Source organism: Rhipicephalus microplus, chromosome 10 (assembly GCF_043290135.1).
Source record: "Rhipicephalus microplus isolate Deutch F79 chromosome 10, USDA_Rmic, whole genome shotgun sequence".
Classification (NCBI taxonomy): Eukaryota; Metazoa; Arthropoda; class Arachnida; order Ixodida; family Ixodidae; genus Rhipicephalus; species Rhipicephalus microplus.
The window spans coordinates 52,026,486-52,051,395 of record NC_134709.1 but is presented as its reverse complement, the minus strand read 5'-3'; the positions used below and the strand labels follow the sequence as shown (position 1 = coordinate 52,051,395).

At 45.7% G+C, this 24,910-nt stretch overlaps 1 protein-coding gene across 2 annotated transcripts in view; it reads left to right on the top strand.

Annotated features, from left to right (window-relative positions):
• The window catches only part of Cdc50 (cell cycle control protein 50A), a 69,253-nt gene extending 44,667 nt beyond the window's left edge, over positions 1 to 24,586 (top strand). The window contains exons 2-9 of one of the 2 annotated variants that reach the window (XM_037432156.2): positions 11,821 to 12,053; positions 12,472 to 12,605; positions 12,971 to 13,105; positions 14,296 to 14,488; positions 16,135 to 16,263; positions 18,330 to 18,536; positions 19,120 to 19,285; positions 24,060 to 24,586. In XM_037432156.2, coding sequence (XP_037288053.2) covers positions 11,821 to 12,053; positions 12,472 to 12,605; positions 12,971 to 13,105; positions 14,296 to 14,488; positions 16,135 to 16,263; positions 18,330 to 18,536; positions 19,120 to 19,285; positions 24,060 to 24,102 — 1,240 coding nt within the window. In that variant the 3' untranslated portion in view covers positions 24,103 to 24,586. Of the gene's footprint in view, positions 1 to 11,820; positions 12,054 to 12,471; positions 12,606 to 12,970; positions 13,106 to 14,295; positions 14,489 to 16,134; positions 16,264 to 18,329; positions 18,537 to 19,119; positions 19,510 to 24,059 lie in introns of both variants that reach the window. The other variant, XM_075875651.1, reaches the window with a different exon arrangement.
• Positions 24,587 to 24,910: the final 324 nt, after the last annotated feature.

The window sequence follows — 24,910 nt, the reverse complement described above, 5'->3', positions numbered from 1 at the left end:
GTAATAAAACATACCCCCCCCCAATGGCGTAACTAAGGGGTAGCACACCAGTCCCCCCCCCCCCGTAAACTTTTTTCCGCCATGGCATTGCCCCTCCCCTCTCGAAATCAAGGAGCTCGGTGCCCCTGCCCCCCACACCGAAAAATTTCCGCCTTTCTAGCTACACTCCTGCATCCCCCCCTCCACTATCGGCAGGTGTCTTTGATAGGCACCTTCCACTGACCAGAGGTAGCTGCGTTGCTCGCACTGTTCCTTCCCAAGATCGCTGACATTGGCCGTCAGGGGCACGCAGACAACAGAGGCGCACGCCTTCTTTTATACAATCCGCCCACTCATGCAGGGAGCACGGCCGCACGATTCTTTTGACAACGAAGCTGCCCAGCAAATCGTTCCTTGCGAGTCGATCCAGAAAACTGTCATAATCATAAGCGGGTATGTGTCACAGATGTTGGGTAAATCTCGCTGCCCACCAGTGGTACACCAATAATTGAGACGGCAACAGTCTGCACAACAACAAGTGGCTGCGAAGCGGCGGCGGCGAGCCGAAGATCCGAGTACGGACAACGAGAAAATAGGGAACAGTGGAGCTATTTTCGCGGTGTCCAATTCGTGGACATGTCCGATTCTCCGGAGCGCGTTAAGTTACGCTAAAATACGGCTACTAGTGACGTCATGGCGCTCTTGACCACGTCGACGCACCGGACCCGCCAGCATGCATTCCTAGCATGAAAAGAAACTAAGTGGTCGAAATGTACAGCAACGTGACTCTTGAACTTGACAAGTCTGAACGGGCGTATGAACATGTTGAGATGTTTGAAGAGCGATGCAGAGAATGCGTAACGACCTCCCAGGGGCGTCAGGCCGCGTTAAACCTGATTCGAGGGCTAATGTGATTACAGTTTATGGACGGCCTCAAAGATGTGCGTCCATAAGCGGATCTCTGGAGGCAGCAATTGTTGTGGCGAAACGCATTCCATCTTTCAGATGCGAAGCAGCTCTTTGACTCACGAGTGTAACGCCGTACGTACGTGCGTCCGTACGAAGGCGCCGCAACGCGTTCCCCGCGCCGCAGGTGTTGGAGCGGTGCCAAGTAGGTTACGCCGCACCTACTCGTTGACGTCCCGCTCCCCTCACAGGTGCGCGCTGACGTCACTCTCTCCCCCACTCGCAGTACGCTCGCCGCAGCGCCCGTAGCTGCAGGCTCCTCCACCCGCTCGCAACACACTTCTCTTTCGCTTCACTCTCTCCACCACCCGCAACGCCAACCGCACGTCGAGTGGAAACACTCTTTCGGCTCGTTTATCTGCGATGAAATTCACACAAAACCCAACCCGCCTCCCGCGTCTTGGCGTTTCAAACAAACGTTTACGCGAGTAAACACTACACCGAGTTTCACTTCAAACCACTCTTACAGCACCCGCGTCGACGCCCGTTTCAACCGGGACAACGTCATGCGCACCGCCGCTGCTTCGCATCCCGTCGGGGTTCCCTTTGGGGAGATGGTCCATAATTTTCTCATCTGTGTCGGGAGTTGTGAAAGCTGCGTGGCGTCAAAATGACGTTGCGGCAGAAGGACCCGGAAACAGCCAATCAGCGGAGGCTGAATTAGACATGTCCACGAATTGGACACCACAAGAGTAGCTCCCCAGCAAAGGCGACGACGGCTGCGAGAAGACCTTGCAGCGATGGAGGGCCTACGCCGATGACAACGTGTCCGTAGATTTACAAGAAGTGCGAACGCTCGGTTTCAGCGCGAAGTTCTGTATATGGAGTTTGGACAGCCGCGTCAGACCCGTGGCATGTTGCGAGCTTCGCGGCCACGCCGCGAGGCGTCGCCATCATCGAAACGACGACAGCGCCCCGCCGGTAAACGAAACCAAACGGAGTCTTCTTTTTCGATTTTATTTGTTTCTTTGTAAGACTTGAGAATGGTTAACATAATAAACCGTTCCTCACCTAATTTTGCGCATTCAGAAGCATGCATAGTGCGAACACACAGAAAATTCGAAAGTGGCACACTTTAGGTGGCAGCAGCGAAGGCCAGAAAACAGTCGCGCTGCAATGCTCGTGGAAGGCACGCAGATATGTTGATAGCAATTACAGTAAGTTCACCGGCTACTGTCAACGAGGTGTTGCGGAATCTTGAGCTACTCAAGTGCAGGGACGTAAGCGGTTTATCTTTACTTGCACCAGCGAAGGTTTCGTGGAGTGCGATGGATATATCAGCCAACGCTGGACAACATCTGTGCTCCGGGAATCTGCGTTGGGGCTAGGCGTAGTATATACCTTGTTTGCACATGAACGCGGATGCATGCATATTGTTCACTGCTGTGCATGCTAAAACGTTACTTGCATGGCCCTTATGTAAACATCGATGGATTGAATCGCAACAAAACGATTTATTGCTGCAAGCTGCGTGACCAGCGTTGTCATTTCGCTCGGCCAGTAAGCGGCATCACAACTTACTAACTGATTGATTGATTTGTGGGGTTTAACGTCCCAAAAACACCATATGATTATGAGAGACGCCGTAGAGGAGGGCTCCGGCAATTTTGACCACCTGGGGTTCTTTAACGTGCGCCCAAATATGAGCACACGGGCCTACAACATTTCCGCCTCCATCGGAATTGCAGCCGCCGCAGCCGGGATTCGATCCCGCGACCTGCGGGTCAGCAGCCGAGTACTTTAGCCACACTCTAAAAAAAGAGCGAGTAAAAAGGGTGTCTTTGTCCCACAACAATAATCGTGATCTATATTGCGTTCCGTCCTTGCGCTATCGCCCCACGCCCGGTATACATTCCGGTCACGATCGACATGCCCATTATCAGGGTTACATTGCATTCTCGATTGGAAAGTGGCCAGCGCCGAGTTTTCAAGAAAGGAAGCGCACGCAAGCCTGATGACGTTTATTGTTGTGGACAAAAAAAAAAACACCCTTTTTACTCGATATTTTTTAGAGTGCACAAGACAACAACTTACTAAAGTAAGTATGCAAGACATTTATGAGCTTATTATACGTATAGTGTTTACTGCAATGTACTATATGGAAACGAGAGAAATCGAGAAAGGGGGCTGCTGCAACGAGCGGGATCAGCAATGACGCAGCAGAAGCAGACGACGACGAAGTCGTCTGCTATGCGAAAAGCTGGCCGTCATATCGAAACGCCCCAGTCTTTAGAAACCTATTTCATTTTATTCGCAGTTATAAATTATGTAAACTATATTCTTAATTATCGGCTCAAAAATTATCTTTGTGTGTAAAAGAGAATAAAAAAAATTTTCACTTATCAGAAAAATATCAATTTTTCAATCTTTTTACGATTACCGACAGAATCCAGACGGCGCTATCATCGCGTCCAATTTTGGTCCCCATTGGATCTATGAACATGTCACTCCATTGACCGTGTCGTGTCGGTGACTGTCTGTGGTTTAACCAAGGAGGTTTGAAAAACGTTGCTGGAGTTGAAATTCTTGCCCACGACTGAAGCCGTGCCAACCGTAAGGCGGCGGCTGCGGTTGCCATCTTACTAGGGACATGATGAGCTGTTGGCGTTCGGCGACTGAGAAGGAGCGTTTTCCTCGCAAACCCAGCAAGCTTAACGTGACAACCTTCTACGGGCAGATATTGCTCAAAGTTCGTCCTTGTGTTACTAGTTTTTTTTTTAGTAACCCTCAAATTCAAGGCAAATTTCATTGGAGATTAAGTCACCGATATTAGTCTCTGCGGATTATTTCTTCGGAAAAACTATCTTTTAGTTTATAATTAACGCAGCATTTAGACTAACAAATCAAAGCCACTGAATGTCCAAGTTGGTACCACCAGAAAATAGTACGCTTCTGAGATCTTTGAAGGGCAAAAGCGGCTTCAATACTGCTGACAAAGCATTGCAGGAGCTTCCACTCCAGCTATTTTTTCAAACCTCCCTGAGTTTAATTCAAGGACGGAGAATCGGCGTAGAAACAACCTATCCAAAGGCTATAGCAACAGCCTAGAAGCATCATAGGACCTACGACATTTAGCCAAGGCCTAAAGTCAACCCAGAAGCAACCTGATTAGCCTTCCGAATCGTCCAGTTTTCGCCGTTTCGAGCCCTGAGGGGGCTTAGTGCAAATTTCGCCATTTTTTTTTGCGTTTGTTTTCAGCATCAAACTCTTGAATGAAGTCATCGCAGGAGCCAATCAACGCTGTACGCCCGCAGCAGTTCTGCAGACGCTCAACTAAAGCGAAAGGGCGCTCCGTGACGTCAGGCGATTAGGGCTGTGTTCCAATTCTTAGACAGCACGTAGACAGTCTACGAAGATCGCTTAGAAGACCACACCGAGCCAATGCTGTCCGAGAATTCGAACACGTTTAGACAGCTTTTACGCGACGATGCGCCACCTAGCGTCGAGAAGAAAAATCTAAAAGAAACAAACGTAACAGTTGTAATTTCTAGCTTATTTCGTGTTAAAATAAAAAACAAATAAACTTTACTCACATTGAGCGTCTGGGAAAGCGTCTGCTTGTGTGCAGATGGCCATTCTGGCGAGATTCGATGTATCTGAGCGATTCGCTGAGCCGCCATCTTGTTTAGACAGCAAAGTGGCCTGCATCGCATTTGTCTACGATGCGGTCTTCTCTGAGCTGTCTACTTTGCCGGCTACGTGAGAATTGGAATGGGACTTAAGATGGCCGCCGTCCATTTAGCTGTCTATTTTAGCCGTCTACGGTGAGTATTGGAACACAGCCTAGGGCACCTATACATGTGCGCGCGTCTCCGTGTTTTAGGGTGGTTGACCCACCACTTGCCGCCGCCCGCTAAAACACAATGTTGCCAGTACCGGTTTCCATGGCAACAACCGCCATGTTGGTTCTTGCGGCCAAGCGTTTCTGCGCCGCAGCTTTCCACCAGTGCGGCTGTGCAATCTGCGGTATAACTGCGTCTGTACCACGTCGCTCTGGATCTAGCATCTGCTGTGACACCATCCTCGCGTTAAGTGCTACTTACTACAAGAGCCTTGAAGTTAGAACGCCCGGGCGCTGCGTGCCGCAATGTACAACCATCTGGAGAAGGGGTTTGTGAGATTGTTCCCGTTCACGACTAGTCCGAACCGACGGAAACGCTGGATCGCGCAAGTCACGCGAGACTGCTGGGAACAGACTGCTTCCTCCCGTATTCGTGAGGTGAGTAGCCATGTATTGCGACTCGCGAGTTGATTGAGTTAAGAGCAAACCTCATAAGCGCGAAAATGCACGCGACGAGCGACGCTATGAGCGACGAAACAGGGCGTTCGCGCGACGTGTCACGTGCTCGTTTTCGCGCGATCGCTCGGTTCTCCAGATTCGGAAACCGTCGCTCATCGCCCGGAAGTGCTGGGCTCAAGCAGCCAATAGCGAAAAACCGGAAAAGACGAAGACTACATAGGTGCACGTGACCCTGCCCGAGTCACGTATGCGCAACGAGAAATAACGCAATGTTTACGCATGTGCACATGAAAAAAGTGTTGCAAGGCATTCATAAACACTTTCCGTTTCATTGCACAACAATATATCTTATTTTTAAATTGCATACCACTCACTACGCGGTTTTCTTGGTGCGAGTAGACGGCCTCATGCCAGCAACAGTGGAGCGGCGCTCGCTGAAGCCGTCGCGTGAATGTTTGCCTGCGCTATCGACTGATCGCGCGAAGACAATCTTCGTCGCGTCGCTCGTCGCTGTCACGTGCATTTTCGCGCTTATGAGGTTTGGCCCTTAATCGCCGCATTTTTCACGAAATGATTTGCTTTTTCGTGTGAAAACGCCGTGCCCGTAAACCACCGACAGACGCTCGCGTGTTCCTTTGGTCACAGGTGTGTGAGCAGTGCAGATGCAGAAGCTGACGAACGCGTTTCCCGTATACTCGTGTACGACTACAATGCAGCAGCAAAATTTTGCGCGTCTTACCATGGGGTATCTGTTTTTCGCATAAAGAACACATTTGCGAGAATAACAGCTACACTCGCCCAAATATGCCAGTAGTTTTTGTTAAAAAAAAATATAGAATGCGACTAATTTACCCTTCGCGTCCATCCGTCGTATGTCTGCTTGTGTGTCGGTGTGTCTTTCTGTCTGCTAAACACTTCTGTTTCTACGCATGAAAAATTCCGGTTTGCTTATGACTCAAATATGCCGCGTGGGCGATTGCGGTGCAGCGTCGCAATTTTTTTTCTTTTGTGTATAAACGGCCACAAGGATGACTTTATGTAGTGATCAGTTTTATTTACTGCTGTATATGAACTACGTTTGTGTATTTCGTGCCCTGTATGACTTTTCGCGTTATTGCTTTGCTCAAGGCACATTTCGAGGACACGAGCTTCGAGCAAGTGAGGCAGGACGGTTTGAAGAAATTGAAGGCCAGATGTCGTTTGGATGCTGTTTGCAATAAAATCTGACCTGGAAAAACTCGGGTTGTCCCTTGTTGCTCCCCTTTGCTTTTCTCCTTGCCTAATATACAGGCTTGTGGGGGGAGGGTTGGTGTAATATGTTTGAGTGCCCTATTTTCGGGCAATGCTTACAGCTTGTAAGGTTTTTAAGTAGTCCATTGTACAGATTCGTTCGCAGAAACTGAACTTGCTGCAGGAAATTATATCACGGACAAAAGCGACATTTACGGTACGAGAAACAGGCTAGCGGAGTTATGCGCTTCACAGAGAACATCGCGAACTATCCGGTTGTTTGATCTGCATTCCCTGTCGTTATGGGTATATACCATCATACAAACAGCACGGTTTCGAGCCTTGCACTAGAAGGCGTTTGAGGTGTCTGCAGTGCTAAGGTGAATTTGCTTCAGGAATGCCGCGCAGACATTGAAGTCCGTTCACAGTGACACCGAGGTTCTCCCCTTCGCAAATATAGGCTCCCTAAATATACTCATTCCGCCAATGCGGTGGGTCTACCAGGTGGGAGAAACGAACTATTTTAACAGTATTTTATGCCAACTCGAGTCACGAGCATGTTCCTCCTGTTCTAACAAACCGCAGCTAACTTCAGATATATATATATATATATATATATATATATATATATATATATATATATATATATATATATATATATATATATATATATATGAGATCTAACAGACAGTAATGCCAAGGAATGTACACGGGAAGTTATTAGAACCAATGGCATGTAAATAAGAAAAAAAGTGGATGAAAAAATAACCAGCCGTGAGCAGGAATCGAACCTACGACCTCCGAATAACGCGTTCGATGCTCTAACCCATAGCCTCCTTTTCTAACCACTGAGCTACCACAGCGGCCCTCCCTCCATCCACTTTTTTGGGTTTATATGTGAATTTAGAAGTAGGAGTGACAGGCAGCGCCATCTATAAGCCAAGCGACGAGTGTGAAAACACTTTTTCATGCGCATGTTTGGCGTCACGTAGCACGTGAACTTATTATGAGCGGGCAGCTGATTAATAGTCCCTCGTATACAACCTAATGACACCAAGTCTGCCAGTACGAGACCCTCGTTTAATGAAATAAGGGAAACACGGAAAAAACGAGCCCTTAGGTATACACTTCTTTCCCATATATATATATATATATATATATATATATATATATATATATATATATATATATATATATATATATATATATATATATATATATATATATATATATAATCTTCTCGTTGGAGCCCACACTGCCTTCCGTGTGTGGAAGGCAGTGTGGACCGCTCAGAACCAACATGGCGGCCCGTCAAGGATGGCGGCCGTTTTTGCCTGTTGTAAGCAACCACGATCGAAGTTGTCACCGCTCTAAAACACGGAGACGCGCGCACATGTAGGCTCCCTATCGCACGATCATCGTAAATTGCGATACATATTCGGCAGTATATATCTAGCGCGGTTAAAAGATCGAAGCTGACGACGCCTTTCTGTATATTTTGCTCGCAGCAGTTTCCGCCACTGTATAGCTCAGTAAAATAATTCGAACAAAAAGTTGACACGACCCCAGAGCACTTGATGTGGTCGTTTGATATAGCATTGATGTACCTCGAGTGTTTCATTTGGCGTTAAAAATTGAAACCGTTTAGTCGACTCCTCCGCGTTCGCACGGGACGGCTCAGTGCTCTCCCATCGTTGAGTACGAAGTACTCGAAATCGTTAAACATTTTTTTTTCTAAACACACAAAGCGAAGGGACGGCGTACTGCTCTCCCATAGTTGAATACCAAGTACTCAATATCGTAAAACATTTTTTTTCTAAAATAAGCGAAGGTCCTCGGGACGGCTCTATACTCTCCCAGAATAGAGTACCAGATACTCTAAATCGCTATCTTTTTTTTCTAAACACACTGTCAGCTTCTCTACAGCTTCTCCATGCCTTGTATCGGTCAAGTCACGGGACGGCTTCTTGCTCTCCCATATCAGAGTACCAAATGCTCTAATTCGTTAACTTTTCCGAAAAAAATCCGCTTTCCCCTAGTCGTCGGAGGCTTATACCCGTGCCACACGGGCAGAAAAAATGGCATTTACCCCCGAATGCGTTCAGATTTATTGCCATTCGCGCGGTGCCACACGGGCGAACAAAATGGCATTCATCCGAATGCCATTCGAATGACATTCGCCACCAAATGCCTTCGCCAGAACTCAGTTGACTGAGAAATGCCTACTCTCGACGACACAGCTCGCGAAGTGCGATTTACCTGAAAGTATGTAAAACAAATCATATTGAGCTAAAAATGAAATTTCCCGTCTTTTATTTGCACTAAAGTCTTAAAAAGGTGCTTTGAACGTTATACGAAGAAAAAGTATTGATAATGAAACGCTTGTCAAGTTTAGCGAAACTTTGGCAAACAAGCATGCAACACTGGTATTTTCATCGCCATCGCGTTCACTTTCTCCGTGACTCAGGTTGAAATGGTTTGATATTAATTGAAGTTCAATGTCCTGAAGCTGGCGCATAATAACTCGTCTCTGCTCCAAAATTATTCGCTCTTGAGCACGATGCTTTGCACGAAAACACACAAGTGCTGCCGTGAAAAAACGAACTCTGCGAACATCTTCTTCTGAGAGATGCGACAGGTGCGATGCGACAGGCGCCATTTTCTATTTACGCTGTGGATCTGACTAGTGTTGGTTTAGGTTGCAACGGTCGGCTGCAACGTTGTAAAACAAAGCAAGAAACTAAAACTTAGGACAGCGTAATACGCTTATTTCTACATTTAATGATTATCTGACGTGTATGAGCTTGTAAATGCTTCTTAATTTTTTTATTGCTATTCACTCAATGCTCACTTGGAAGGTGCTGTGATCGACATCATCAAGTCAAATGTCATTCGCTTTGGACGTGTAGCAGCGCCGGCGAAACAAATGTCATTCGGGAACTGAAGGCCTTCGCCACCAAATGTCATTTTCTATGCCCGTGTGGCACGGGTATTAGACTAAGGTCCCTAGATCTAGGGACCTTATCTCAAACGCCATAGTGGCGCCCTCTCGCTAAGACGCAGAATGGGGACTCCTCTCTCAACCGCGCTGCTCGTGTGCTTGCATCGTCTGCTTCAGGCAGGGACTCGGTCGTGTCGAACGCACAGCCTTGCGATATTATACTAACGCCTGCAACAAATGGCGTGGGCCTGCAAAAATAACGCAGTCATTACTCATCACCCAAACTCTAGGCGAGAGGCCACGGAGGCAGCCCTGCTCGGCTGCCCAGACCTTCAGGCCCAGCAGGCCTTGATCCAGAGCAAGTTTGGTCTAGAGAGCCAGGACGGCGGCTTCAACCAATAGGGTCCCGGAATAGAGATTCCACCTAGTCTGTATAGGGACCTCCAAAGAGGTTCTACACCTCTGTTTTGTAGTGCAATGTTTATTATTACCACCACCACCCCCGCCCGTTGGAGTAGCATGTACTCAATTTACGAAATTGCCTTTGCACAAACGTGTTGCACCGCCTAACTCACGATAACGGGTCCAGAGTGGCTCCTTCTATTTTTGTCCGTTCATTCTAGCGGCCACTCGCTACTTCGAAAAAAAAATTATATTTTGCTGTATATATTTCATTATAACTTTCGGACAACTCGCGCCGGCGCTTGTAAGTATGGCCCTTGCTTTGAGGTTGGAGGGGGGGGGGGGATGCTAATCCGCGTTGCAAGCGTTGGTGTATCTTGGGAAAGGGCAAGTTTCCCTCTTGCATCCCTGCCCTTCCCCGCCCATGCATCTCGGTACTCGTGCCTGAAATAAAACACCTTTTTCGTTCTACAGTTGCATAAACAGGAATAATTATACCGTTCTTTGACTTCGTCTTCTGTCATCCATTCCAATCCCAATTCGTGCGGCGCTGCATGGGACAAAACTACGATCGCAAATGCCACTCATACAATGTTGTAGGCCCGTGTGCTCAGATTTGGGTGCACGTTAAAGAACCTCAGGTGATCGAAATTTCCGGAGCCCTCCACTACGGCGTCTCTCATAATCATATGGTGGTTTGGGACGTTAAATCCCACATATCAATCAAATGCCACTCAGAGAGCTTTTTTTTTAATTAAGGAAAAAAAAGGCGCACATGTTGGAGTTCCATCTGCACGTATAATTTGTGATTCCAGAGAATACACAAATTTTTCGAAACAGCTCAGCTCAATGACTAATATACTCAAAAAGCGAAGAACACTCCTGTCTGCGCGAACAAGTGTTTTCTATTTTAAAAGGACGGTCGATGTAATTATTCGTGCCCGCTGTAACGAAGTCGGGTCGCGTATAGAAGCAGATTCAGTGCATATCGATGATGTCAAACACCCATGGCACCGACAACTCATGAAGTTCGAGGGCTGCATTTTCCGGCGCTGTTTCGCCGTGAACATCCGGCTAACGAGCCAGTTTCGCGCTTGCTGACGGGCAATTCTAATTGTACAAAGTACTCAAAATCGTCAACTACTTTTTCTAAACACACCACTCTATCCTTCCTGGCACCCAATAGGAGTGGGACGGCTTGCTGCCCTCCCATATAATAGAGTACCAGGTACTCTAAATCGTTCAACACTTTTTTTTCTAAACACACATGTAAGTGGGACAGCTCGGAGCTCTCCTACAGTAGATTACACCGTACTCTAAATCGTGGGACATTTCTTCTAATCACAACTCGTTAATAATTTGCTCTAAACACAAGGCCAAAGAGCTAGCCGCCATCGAATGTCGTTCACCTCGGATGCGTAAGTACGACAACGATAAAATGTGCGGCAAGCAGTCGCAAATGCGGCTGACATCGCGTGCATTATTCACCCCCACACACACACACGAAAAAAAAAAAGAATAATAATTAAAGAAATGCTCAATACCGCTGTGTCACACCATGGGTGATCGCGATTGAAGGTGATCGGGATCAAAATTTTGAACAGTGATCGGTACCCTTCGACGGCTTGCGCGAGTCGGTACCGATCAAAAAATTCGATCGGGATCGGTAACCGTTTCATACCGTGATCAGCGGAAGGGTGGATTAGCTTAACAACAAGTCCGAGTTTCTATCGCGCTGTCGTCAGCGCTGCTTACAATTTCCCAGAACCACACCTCCTACAATTACACGCACAGCTACTTAAAAAGAAAAACACACTCCACGAATTGAAAATACGAAAGACACAAAACGTCAAAATCGGGGGGGGAACAGCCAGAGAGCTGCCGGCATGCATGTTTCACAGGGGGAAAGGCCGAAAGGAATAAACTAGAGTAAATAAACTAAAAGTGGCCGCGCTGGCGAATTTTCGCGGTGCAGCGACCTACGCGAACAATCGCGTCGGTAGAAAGTCGTACGAACCGGCCACCGTACCGCTCCAGCGTTGTTTTCTTCCCTCTTCCGCAGAACCCGTCCAACGACGTTCAAGGAGACGTCAGCCGCCTCTCCGAAGAAGCCGCACAGGACCACGACGGCAGACGAGCAGCTCTCCTCCGGCGAAGGGACGCCCGCCGGCAGTTGTCACGACCCGTTTCTGTCACGTGGCCTGCACGACGTCACGGTCAACATCCGGCGGTGCGGTGGTCGTCGTGCGGTTGAAAAAATGTCCAACCCCGAGCGCAAGAGCAAGAAACCATCGAGTGAGCTTTTCCGACGTGTTTCTTAAGCGGTGAACTGCACGTTGTGTGCGATTACCGAGGTTTAGGCTACTGATATAGTTGTTAAGTGATCGTGTAAGGGAGTGATTCAGAAAGCAGAGGCGAATGGGACCTGGGGAAGTTGTGAAGTAGGGCGTATGTATCATTTTCGATTTGCAATACGGAACTGATGTTCGCGGTCGTTTTTGAGGTCGTTAAGTGCACGCCAAGACCACAGCGTACGTTTCGATTGTTACAATGACCGTTGCTCTGTTTGCCGAAGTCGTAAACTGAAGTTTCAACTGGAGTACGGCTGCGAACGGCGATCGCACGGGGCGCCGACGCGAAGGCCTGTCAGATTCACGTGCCTGAAATGACGCTTCTTGTGTAACACCAAAGTTTGTTTACGTTTTTCACGCAGGCAGCGCTTTCAAGCAGCAGCGGCTGTCGGCATGGCAGCCCATTCTAACAGCAGGGACGGTGCTGCCAACCTTCTTCGTCATAGGCCTCGCATTCGTCCCCATAGGCATCGGCCTCCTAGTTTCGTCCAATGAGGTAACACACGTTGTGAGATGTCAACACTACAGCCTGCATTTTTATGAGTGAGAGCCCGTGTCGTAGCGTTTATAAAGCGGCGTCTTGGCATCTACTCGCACGCTGCGGTTACTGATCAGCAGTTCAGCACCGGCTAATGTTGGCTGAAAGATGGATAATATTGACCAGTTGTTTATACATCCAATGTAGGATATCGATCAGCTGTTGTAAACACTAACATTGTCGTCACTCAATCTCGACGCCTGGCTCCAGGTTAAGAAGGGGGCTGCATACGCAAAAACAACCTGTGTTCATTTCGCCCGACTATATTTTCCCTCACGATCAGTTTGTGCTGGTCAAAAAAAAAAGCGAGCCGTGTCACGCAGGTTCAAGAGTTCCAGTTTGACTACACGGACTGCAAAGAGAAGGGCAAAAACGTGACGTGTGCCTCCGTCATAGAGAACGACATCAAGAAGACATGCGTGTGCCTTGAACGCATCACACTGCCCGAAGATTTCAAGGTGAGCGTGGTGTGCTTATTCTTCTGCACTTTGTTACTAAGCAACGACGCAACGACCAGTCATTGAAACCTGCATTCCAGTTTTCCGCGCTGTTGGCTCTTCAGGAAGTGTCGCGAGCCCTCGCTCAGACAGCTTTAAGTGCACTGCTCTGAAAGACAAAAAACATTGGAACATTCTGTTTCGTTTTCTCTGATTTCTGATACTTTTGGCGTGTTCGGAAACAGCTCAACTTGTATGCAAGCCATACTCATCGCCTGTTTGTGCAAAACTGTTGCTCAAAGAAGAGACATTGAATGTAACAGGGTAGCCCCACTGTTCATGAACGAAGTGCTGATGTTTATCAAACGGTGAGACGAAGGTACAATAAACACGGACAATGAAGACCGCCACCCTGTCTTCGTGCATTCATTGCTGTGTTTATTGCTTATCATGAGCCCTTACCAACGCACCCAATCACCAACGCAGTGCTGAGCCTCGTTAAGAAGCGGCCACTATTCTTCATTGACATTCCGTGGTAATTTTCTGTAAGCGTAACCCTGTGATCAGTTGTGGGGCTCTGCCATGCTCAGAGCAGAGTGAAGTGCAGTGCACGCCAGCATTGGGCTAGGGTTATTTGGACGCTGGGTTAGCATTGGAGGTCTTGCGTGAATTTTCTTGAAAGGTAGTTTTGGAGATTGAAGACAACTAGAATGGGGTTTACCCTTTCAGGCGCCACTTATGAAGAACTGGTTGTGTATGTATCGAATTCTAACATTCTTTCAAAGCACTCGGTATTATCTTGCACAAAGGTAATCGCATCATGCATTTTATTCTGGTTAAATTTATTCTGAAGTCATTAAAGCTCCATTTCTGCATACGTAAATAAAACAAAATTTAAGGTGTTAAAGATACTGTGAACTTGTTTTCAGTTACATTCATTTTGTGCAAAGAATCGTACATTTGTTGTTGCTCGTGGAAAGTGGCTTACTGACTCGTCGAACATTGCATTGCCTTTAGCGTAGTGACCTTATGCAAAAGCACACTGCAAAAAGGAAGATAACTGAAGACACATTTATTATACAGGAGGTTCGGTTTGTCCGGATTTTGATCCACCAATCTACATAGCTAGCAGAAACCAGTGGTCTACACAATGATGTACAAATTGTCTCAAAGGTTTAAAATGGTCTCATAAATGTGCTTCTGCGTTGCAGTCGGAAGTGTACGTGTACTACGGCCTGACCAACTTCTACCAGAACCATCGACGATACGTCAAGTCCCGGGATGACACGCAGCTCCTGGGCAAGCCACTTCAGACAAACCTCGACTGTGAACCCTTTGCGCAGGATCCCAAGACGGGAAAGCCCATTGCACCCTGCGGTGCCATCGCAAACAGCATCTTCAATGGTTAGCTTACTTCTTTCATAACCGTGCTTGCAGTAGCACTGTGAATGCACAGAAAGTGTGATCTGAAACGTGTGTTTTTTGCCTAATTTTCTTAGCAGCGGCACTCCGAAGAAGTTGATGACCACACTGTAAGCATTCGAACCGCTCTCACAGTTCCCTGCTTAGTCGCAAAAACGTAGCAGATCAACCAAGCTCGCAACATGTAAGATGTGCGGTTCGCTTTGTTTGATCGACGGCTAGAACGCTTCAGCTACTGACCTGAGGGTCCCGGCTCCAATCTTGGCCACAGCGGTCACATTTTAATGGAGGTGAAATGTAGAGGCCCGTGTGCTGTGTGATGCCAGTGCACGTGAAAGAACTTCATGTGGTCAAAATTTCCAGAGCCCATCACTACGACGTCTCTCATAATCATACTGTTTTTTTTTTTTTTTCGGGGCGTAAAAGCCTAGATATTAAATTAAATATGCAAGATGTGTATCAGCAAATTCTTCTGTCTCGTGCTTTCAGGCTTCTGGTTTACGGCTCAAACGTGAAACAACATGCCAGCCTGTCCTCTTCTGCACCTGTGCCCATTGCATTCGTTCCCCTGTAGCTGTTCCTCATAGCGTTAACTTCCATGAAAATTTGTTGCATTTTAGCAGTCAGGCGTAAAATGAATTCAGTGGACATTTCACTATAATATTCAGTAAACATTGAAGTAGGCTGACTGAGCGTCGTAAACAATGTATTGGAAGGGTACTAACAATCTATTCGAAAGGGCACAAGCTGTGTATTGGAAGAGGTACTAAAGTAAAATTGCTTTAATCCGGACCTCTCATTTGCATGGTCGTCTGCATTTATGCAAGGTTGTCACAGTCACTTTCTTTGCCTAAACTGCATGTAATTGGTTCTTGACTGTACAAACACTTGAAGCAGTTAGCAGTTGTCTTACCAATGCAGCTTACCAAAAGCAGCTTACCAATGTAAAGTGTGAAAAAAAGCTCCTTATCACTGTATTCAGAAAAGCTACATAACTTCAAGCCATACACTCAACTTGCAAGCATCCAACATTGTTTTAGTGCATCTTGTGAACAGGAGCATGACCAATGTAATGCTGTGAGCATCTTCAGCATGATTGTGTTGGGCGTTCTATTATTGGAGTTTAATTAAGTCAAGTTGTGACCTCGCGCTGTGGCGAATTTCTGAATATAGGAATTAGACCTTGGCATTTATACAGCAAGGTTCCGAACAGCTAGACGGTGTAAAAATGTGGCAACCTGTGAGTGCGCATTGTAATGCAGAATCAGTGCCAGCATGCGCTACTTCAAAGGGTCTCTGCGCATGCAGTGGTTTCAAGTTTTGTCAGCATGTAAAAGTTAGGAATGGTATCTGCTGCCGCATGAATCGTTACCCATAAAATTCTTTAGGTGTTCTTAATATCTGTTAAGCTAAAGCATGCATCTCCTGAATGTAACGATAAAGAAATCAAAATTTACTACAGAAGAAAGCAAGGTAGATCATACCTGATGATAAACAGACTGTGTATGGAGTGCTTGGACAGTGAATTTTAGGCGATTTAGTTAGTTTCTTTTAGTCACCTACTGAATGTGCACGACGTAGTAGCGACTTTTAGCAGCTTGAATTTTCATTTTTTTGCACTGCCTTAGACACACTCACTCTCAAGTACCGTCACAAGCAAGAACAAAATGGTATCGAAGATCCCACCGTAGTGAAAATGCTGTTCGACAAGATCGCCTGGCCGACTGACCGAAGGGTCAAGTTCAGGAATCCACCAGGTAGGTGTTCAAGGTCATTCAGTGCAGCAGCAACCTCACATAAGACGTACCTGCCAGGTCTCCTCGTCCGGGAGACTCCTGAATTTTAATGATCTTGTGTCATTGTATCGCCGAACAGAAATCTCCGAGAAACCCGCCTGTGTTTGGTGAAAATTTTCTCCTAGGCTGGCCTCATAGTGCCGGAGGTGTGTGAAAGTTCAATCTAATGTTACTGCGTGATCTCGATTAACATTATCATCAGTGAAGAGTCTAAAAAGCGTAGCCAGTGAAGCACAAAAGTGAAATTGAAGCTCCTAGTAAAGTTATTACAACTTGCGTGAATGTAGTGTCGTTGTCGCTTTCATCTATGCACAAAGAGATTGCCTGGGGCAGCATTAGCATGGCTCTAAGGTCTGATTCTCCCTGCAGTTTCCATGCGCTTACCAGGAATCTTATGTTCTTTGTTAGCTTTGGTGCTGTGCTTGGTGTTATGCGTCTTTCACGTAGTTGTTGCACATGGCGCTTAGTAAACGAGGAAGGCAAGCAATATCTTCGATCCTTCCAACGCAGTATACTGCAAAGTATAGCTCCATTGTGGCGTCGCAGAAAGGTGAACGTCGTGCATTTTGTGTTCTTTGTAATTAGGACATCACTATCTCGCACGGCAGTAGAACCGACTGGGCTATGCATGTGTCGTCAAAGAAGCACGCCCGCAACTTCCAGTTCCAGGAGAAGCAGTAGCGCCTTTGACAATTTTTCGGCAGATAAGACAACGAAAGACGTAACAATTATTTTAAAGGAGCCCTGCAACACTTTTTTATTTAGCTATGAAATGTATTCACCTAAAGAGCTTAGTGCCTCTCAAATTCACCGCCGCGAAAATTTTCAGAATCCGTCCAGTACAAGTGGAGTTACTCAGATTTGTCGCACGCTGGAATTGGATTCTCTCTTTTCTCGTGCCTACGAAAACGCTGAAAGCTAAGCAGGAAGAAAAAATAAGCAAGCGCGTTGCGACCTTGACCACTTATTGTCTCTCTCTCTCTTTCTTTTTTTTTGTTTGAATGCATGGCTTATGTGGACAACTGGCAGCCCCAGTAAGAATCGAACACGCCACGCTCAAACAAGTCAATGGCTGATACTTTGCTTGTGACGCAGTGATTTTTTAGCCTGTGGCGTCATTTGTCGAGAGAATAAAAAGCGATTTTCTAGCTGACTTTGAGAATTTGTTGTAAATGCCGGGCAGTGTGTTGTACTGTCACATTTGGCACACGTGTTCTGAGCATGCTCAAAAAGTGTTTCAGGGCCCCTTTAAGTCTTAGCTTGCATAGTGTTCACATTAGCCGAGAAAAAGTAGTTACGATTTGAACTAAAAGCAGCTAGCACGACTGTGTTTCGCGGATGAAGGGCAGGCTCCTCGCAGTTTTGTGCGTGAAGGTTACGTTTTTTTTTTTTTTTTTTTCTTAGATTGTATTCAAGTATAGACTGGGTGTTCGCTATGCTCTGTCATAACAGAAAAAGAAGTACAACGTCGGTCAGATTAGGCATTGCAATGCACTGTGCCGGTTACAGTTTTTACTGAACCTTCTGTAGCCACTGTTCCGTCTGCGGTGCAATGCTACTTTCGCGGTGATTTTTCCACGACAAGCACAGGTGTGGTAAACACCAGCAAATGCAAGACGCTCTGTCGAGGCAATAGTTCGCTGTGGTCACTTATCCGTATAAGCAACATGTGTCAGCAGTGAACCGTTGGAGTGGTGCCTGGGCATTGGTGTCTGTGCACATCCACTCTTCAAGACTAATGAGGTCCAACTAAAAAAGCGCCGTCATGATCTAGTGATATTGGCCTAAAGGTCGGTGGATCGAATCCCAGCCAAAACAGCCGCATTCCAATGGAAGCAAACTCAGCAGGCTCATGTGCTTAAGATTTAGGCCCACGTTAAAGAACACCAGGAGGTTAAAAGTTCCAAAGCCTTCCACTATGGCATCTTTTATAACTATATTGTGTTGTTGGGATGCAATGTCCCAATAGTCGTCATTATTATAAGCCCAAACTCAACTATCTCACCGTACACCTCCGTCTCCTGCAGGCATGAACTTCAACGGCACTGCCAAGCCACCAAACTGGCCGCTTCCCGTGGAGGAAGTCGGGGGTTTCGAGAACGAGTCTCTGATCGTCTGGATGCGCACCGCTGCTCTGCCCACTTTCCGCAAGCTCTATGGCCGAGTAGACCACTCACAAGAGTTCTTCGTCAGCTCACTGCCCAAGGGGGACTATGACCTGGAAATTGTCTACCGTATCCTTCTTTACCCAGAAGGGCTTGAAACGGAGCCATTTTGTAGATAGTTTTATGGAAATAGTGTTTATTTACAGTATGTTCAAGGTTTTTGTAACAACAAGAAGCAACTGGTGGGAAATGTGCACAGGTACATCACTTATAGAGTTGGCAGGGGTGAATTGCTCCCTGCCCACCTTGTAACAGATATAGGCTTTCTAGAGGATCTGTCTTCCACTTGGAAGCCTTTACGCATGTGCATTCAAGTTCATGACCAACTGTTAGCCACCCAATTGCTGGTAACACACGACGGGTAATTTTGCTGCTCCTTGTAAAAATGGTGCCATCTGTCAGGTGCTGTAACCATATGCAGCAGCAAAACATGGCACTAAATGACAGCTTTCGAATGTAAATGAGCAGGAAACTAATTGAGGTGGTTTTATGGGAATCGAACTTCAATAACGTTCAAAGGTGTAACTGGTGGGACAGTGTTACAAGCAGGAACGTGTTGACAAGGTATTACTGTACTAGATCAAAGAACCCATTTCACCAAAGTGAACTTTCACGCCGCGTTTCCTTCCTGAGCCACGTTCCCAACAACCAGGCTACCCGGTGTTGCCATTCAAGGGCAGCAAGCGCATCATCCTGTCTAACACCTCGTGGCTGGGGGGCCGCAACCCGTTCCTCGGCATCGCCTACATTGCCGTGGGCAGCCTCTGCCTCGCACTGGCCTTCGTCTTCCTCGTCATACACAACAAGTTCGGCAAGAAGTGCGTTCGTGCAGCTTGCCGGCCCTCTCTGCTGTCTCGCCACGCACACCTTGCCACCGCTCTCCCTTTGCACTGTGACTGTTCGGTCGATACTGCCTCCTCTCAGCCACGCTACCTTTTGCATGCTGGCATTCCCGAAGTGAGCTTGCCGCAACCCTCTTCCCGCGTCTTGCTTCTTTCTGAGCCGCCTGCATGACCACAGCCTGTCTGCACCCCGTCTCCTGGTAAGCGGTGTTGTACCCTGTTCACCTGCTAGCCCTATGGCATACGCTCAAACCTCACTATAACAAAGTTGCATCTCACATGAAAATAAGTTTGCTTCATCAAAAAATTTTTTTATAGGAGTTGATTCCTAACACTATATCTATTGCAAGATTATTTTTCATTTACTTCGTTATAAGTGATATATCGTTATATCGAGGGTTGAGTGAACACTCAAACTTCATTATAACGGTCACATTTGCCACAGAAATACCTTCATTATATCCGAAAATATATTATAATTTTATTATTAACGCTTTATTTATGACAAGAGTTTTCTTTTACTTTGTTATAACCAATAATTTGTTTTATTTGTGTTTATTGTATCAAGGTTTGAGTGTATTCAGCCTGTCAATCAACCACCACTTCTTCATCCTTTGTTAGTGGATATGGCATGCTTGTTCAGTCAGATCAGGTATAGCTTTTCAGATGAACACAATAAGGATGATGTATTTACAGTGCCCACAGCGTGTTAACTGCGGTGGTACTATGGTTGTGGTGTTCAGCTGGTCTCAGAATCAATCCTGGCCGCAACTGTCGTATTTTAGTGCTGGCAGAATGCACAGGCTCATGCACTGTGCTATGTAGCAGTGCACGTTAAAAGGACACCAGCCGGTCAATACCGTATTTACTCATATATTCCTCGCACATTTTTCGGCAGAAAACCGATGCGAAGTTGGGGGGTGCAAGAATTACGTGGAGAAAACTTTCCACGAAAACTTACAGAGCGAGAAATAAAACTAAATGGCCGCAAATCGGGATTCTCACACCAACAACAAACAGCAAGCTTTGAGAAGTACTAATCAAAACTTACCTCAACAATAAAAGCACAGGTTCAACACAAGGCAAGTTTTATTTGAGAGACAAAAAGTGCAAGCAAAGAGTCGGGAATTAGAATACCATACACAAAGTTTGTGGGCGTTGCGAGCGTAGCGGTAGCATTTGTCACTCAACAGGAGCCCTCAAAAGGTAAGCGTAGGATGTCAGTATTGGGATGATGGCTATTTAACAGAATCGTCCGCAGTTTCATTCTGAAGAAATAACGTTTACCATCAATCTCAGTCTTATGCACACGGCAGGCCCAACGCGTCTTGGTGGCTTTCGGCTGCCATCACCAGTAGCGAACACAAAACTCGTAGACTCCGAAGGGCCTACTGGCGGCCCTGTTGCCGCTGTTTAGTACATGATCAATGACTTTCAACTTGAAAGCAGTCGTGTAGCTTCATTATCGCCCCATAACGTGACAAGATTACCGACACAACATACAAAACACGTAACGCACACTTGCCGCTTTGGCTTGGATTGGATGGAATTTCTGTGCAATAATAGTATGCTTGATGATTAAGAGATGGCGCCAGATGGTGCGCACTATCATCATAAACGGCTGGAACCAGCAGACATCATTGTTGCGGCAATTTTCGAGGGTGCGATAATTACTCGAGGGAAAAAAAATCAAATTTTTGTTGGGCGATGTGGGGGGTGCGAGAATTATGCGAGTGTGAGGATTACGTGAGTAAATGTGGTATTTCCAGAGTCCTCTACTACACCATGCCTTATAATCATATTGTGGTTAGGACCCGTAAAACCCAAGTTAGTATTGTCACTCACAGAGCGCAACGCATCACTTTAGAACTAAGCAATGGAAACATCCTTGTTTTCACCATACTACACCAGGTCTAACAACATAGGTACACCAGGTCTAACATCATCTTGAGTGGCTAGACTGGTACACAATGTAGTTATCTTTAGCTATTGCTGAAGATAACCACATCACACATGAATGTCAAGATAGTTTTAATGTCACATTTCATTCAATGTGTGCTGTACGAGCTTCACCCTACTGTACTGTTTCACGGGAAAGACATTTGGCGTCAAATTCTAGTGCATTCCTTGCCGCAATCCCTGAAAACTGCATCGCGCTCACGATAGACATCCTTACTATCCTGTCATTACCAACAAAGTACGATATTATTGAAATTACAATGTTTGGACGAATGTAAGTCCACTCGAATGTAGGTAAACCCCCTGAAATTGCTCAAAAAAAAAAAAAAATCTCTAGAGTCAGTTTACCCTCTAGAGTAAGTCGACCCCCTAACTTCAGATTTCGAATTTAGCTAAGATGGGTCGACCTACTACCATGTAAATACAGTATACTGCACTGTGAACATCAATGTTCCTTCATGCGGCCCTGTACTTTCTGTACTTCACTGTGTGGAATCCACACCAGCGTGTCTGTTGGTTCAGCCATCTTATTCCATGTCACTTGAAGCAGCATGATGTTCCAGCAAGACCGAAGCGCTGCAACTGTAACACACCTACAGATTCTGAATTTTAAAGTAGAGTTTATTGAAAGCAATGCAGAAACTTGACTTACACTTCAGTGGTGCTTTTCCCAGCCCTGTTGATGTCAAAGCAAAGTCCGCATCGGCCAAGCCACAGTGCTTTCATTTTCCCATTGGAAACAAATCAGGCTTTACCTCCGGTCCTGCTGTCATTGCTCTCATTGTGTTTCGAGTTTTTTGTGCAATAAGCTGGAAAAAGTATTAGATATGCATGCTTTAGTCACATTAACCTCGGCACTGATGTAAGTGTTTGAGCCAAAACAACACCAATCCAACATTAGCTGTAGACACCAGAAATGAAGGAGTGTGCATTGTACTTAGCCTCAATTCTTCGCCGTTAAATTTGCCATTATATTATGGTTACTTTTAACCCTGCCTCATCTTTACTAAATTATTTGTGCACTAATACAATCAGAAAAGCAAATCAGTTATTTTTCATTCAGTTATTAACGGTAACAGGTGTCTAGCGCTCAAATTTTCAGTTCACATTTCATTTGCCCGCAGTGCTTTTTGTATACAGTGTGTGCTGGAGTGGGTTTGACAAACTCTCTTGACATTGTTCGGATTTAGTCAGTCCATATACGTCTTGCCGAGCCAAGAGATGCAAAGCTCTCACCAGAATATCTGTCATGTAAGCTCAGCGAGATCTCAACATAAAGCAACATTTGCTTTAGGATTAGAGTGCATTGCAGGGTTAGAAGTTGCCACTCATTTCTCAGTTATTTCATCATTGAGCACCTTATTTGCTGGTTTGAACCAGTATCAGAGTTTGGTCAACGGGCTACAAGTCCTTAAAATTTTCTTTCCAGGCCTGAAAGGCCCTGTTGTCCATCGCTATTTAAACTACTTGAAATTATCATTGTCTAATTTCATGCCCTCAAGTTAACATTCCAAAGAGCAGTGTAGGTATGCTTGCTGCATTTGTCTGACACCAGAAGCATGTTGGGCATCTCACGCTGCTTTTTGAACTTGCATTCCACTCACTGCATGCCGATGTACTATACCTCTTTTTCGAAGAGACTCGTCAGCTTGTATTTTATGTTTTCTGTTGACTTGCTTCTACGTTGTTATTATTTTATGTGAGCTGTGTATGCACGCATGTGTGCTACTTGAAAGTAGCATAACCAGTAGAGCATCTTTCAATTACATGCTTTGAAATGCAGCTGCAGACCAGGCTTACCAGTTCATTCGGGATCGGTACTGCTCCTATAGGTTTGCATAAGATTTTGGCACCAGGCTTAATTTATGTAACCCTTTGAGGCACTATGTACAACATTGTGTGCAATACTTATTTTCGCTATGTATATTGACTAGGGGCTTAGAAAGAGCAAGGTACAGTGAGCTTTGTTAGATCAATTAAATATTCTGCATAACGAATACTTCCTCATTTAACTTATTTTGCGACACACTGTTGTTTTGCAATCCACTGTTGCATACGATCACTTTACTGGCGAGACTACCGTGTTGGAGGAGTTGTTTGACGTAGTACTCTGAGCAAGCCACGTCAAATGCATACTAACTTCTTTTTTTCACTTGAAATAAGCATAACTGAAAATGAATTCCCTCTGTTTCTAACCTGAAATTTTATTCTATTATGTAAAAATAGAGCATGAATGACTTCAGTATAAATCTATACATAGTTATAATTCAATTGTGATCAATTACTGTCAAACAAATTAATTAATGTATTTTTCTTGCAATATAGTATCAATCGCCTTAAATTAATGTTATATCAGTTTGACAAGTTTACAAACAGTTCTTCGTGAGTGACATCTGAAAGGGTTAAGTTACACTTTCTCCTTGTTGCACATTCTTGGCTTGATAGAAAAGAAGCGTAAATCTTCATATTTACATAAATCTGTCACTAGGGTGATGGTGCCTTGCAAAAAAAAAAAACTGTGTACTTTTGCTAGCTACTCTTTTAAATGAATTTTTTATTGTGTTTATTGAAGAAAGCGACATAAGAGCTATAGTCATGGGTAGTGTGAGTGGCAGATTAGAATTGGTGAACGTGGTATTAGTATTGAAACTTTCGTAGAAAGTTCTACAGCATCGTCTAGAAGGAACGAACAGCTGCGTTGGTTCTCCGCGAGTGCTTGGAATCGAGCGAGTTTCGACAAACCGACCCGCGTGTGAAGTAACCCCGTGCTGCATTGTTTTTCACTTTGCAGCACACACGACCTGGTGAACATAACCCAGAGAACACCCTACTAACGATGATCGAGGCGCCCTCAGCGTGTCTATGCATTCCACCACGGAGGACAAGGGATTCTGCCCTTCCTGCAGAGAGCCCGTATCGGTGACCCACTTCACACTTGGCAAGCATCCCAGTTCAACGTTGCAGCGAGTTGCTACTTGTGGCGCCACTTTTATTAGCGCTTGTTCGAGGAATTCCAAGGCGATGGTTGCGTGGCTGAAAGTTTTCGCTAACTGCAGTGGACCTGCATACATTTATTAACTGTCACCAAATGCTGTGGCCTATCCCTTCGTGTCGTGATACATGTTCAAAGCCCTCTACCTTCTATGTCATTTAGGCAGGAGCGTTCCCAAATTTACTAACTTTTTACAGTGTTCTGTAGAATTAGCGTGTTACATGAATGCAAGAAAGGCATTTAAACTATTTCTTTTCTTTGAAAATGTAAGAAAAAGAGGGATTGTAACTACAAGATAAATTTAGGTCCCCCCCCCCCCTCCCACATTGCTCACAGTTGAGCAGTTTTCATTTGGGCTTGTTTGTACAACATCCTGAAGGGAACGGCACAGATACAAATGACGACAAAGAATGGCGTACAGCAGACAAATGCAGCACTGACTTCCAGCAAAATATTTAGTTTGCACGTGCACAGCTTTTCATGAAGGGCACCTTCCAAAGGAAACGAGAAAACGCCTGCTCGCCGTTCTTCGTCCTTGTCGGTGCTTGCAGTCATGTTTTCCGGCGGTATTGTACCGCGAAAATGATGTCGAAGTATTCTAGCGCCATCTGCGCATGGAAAAGACCACTAGATGCATGAACGCTTGTGCA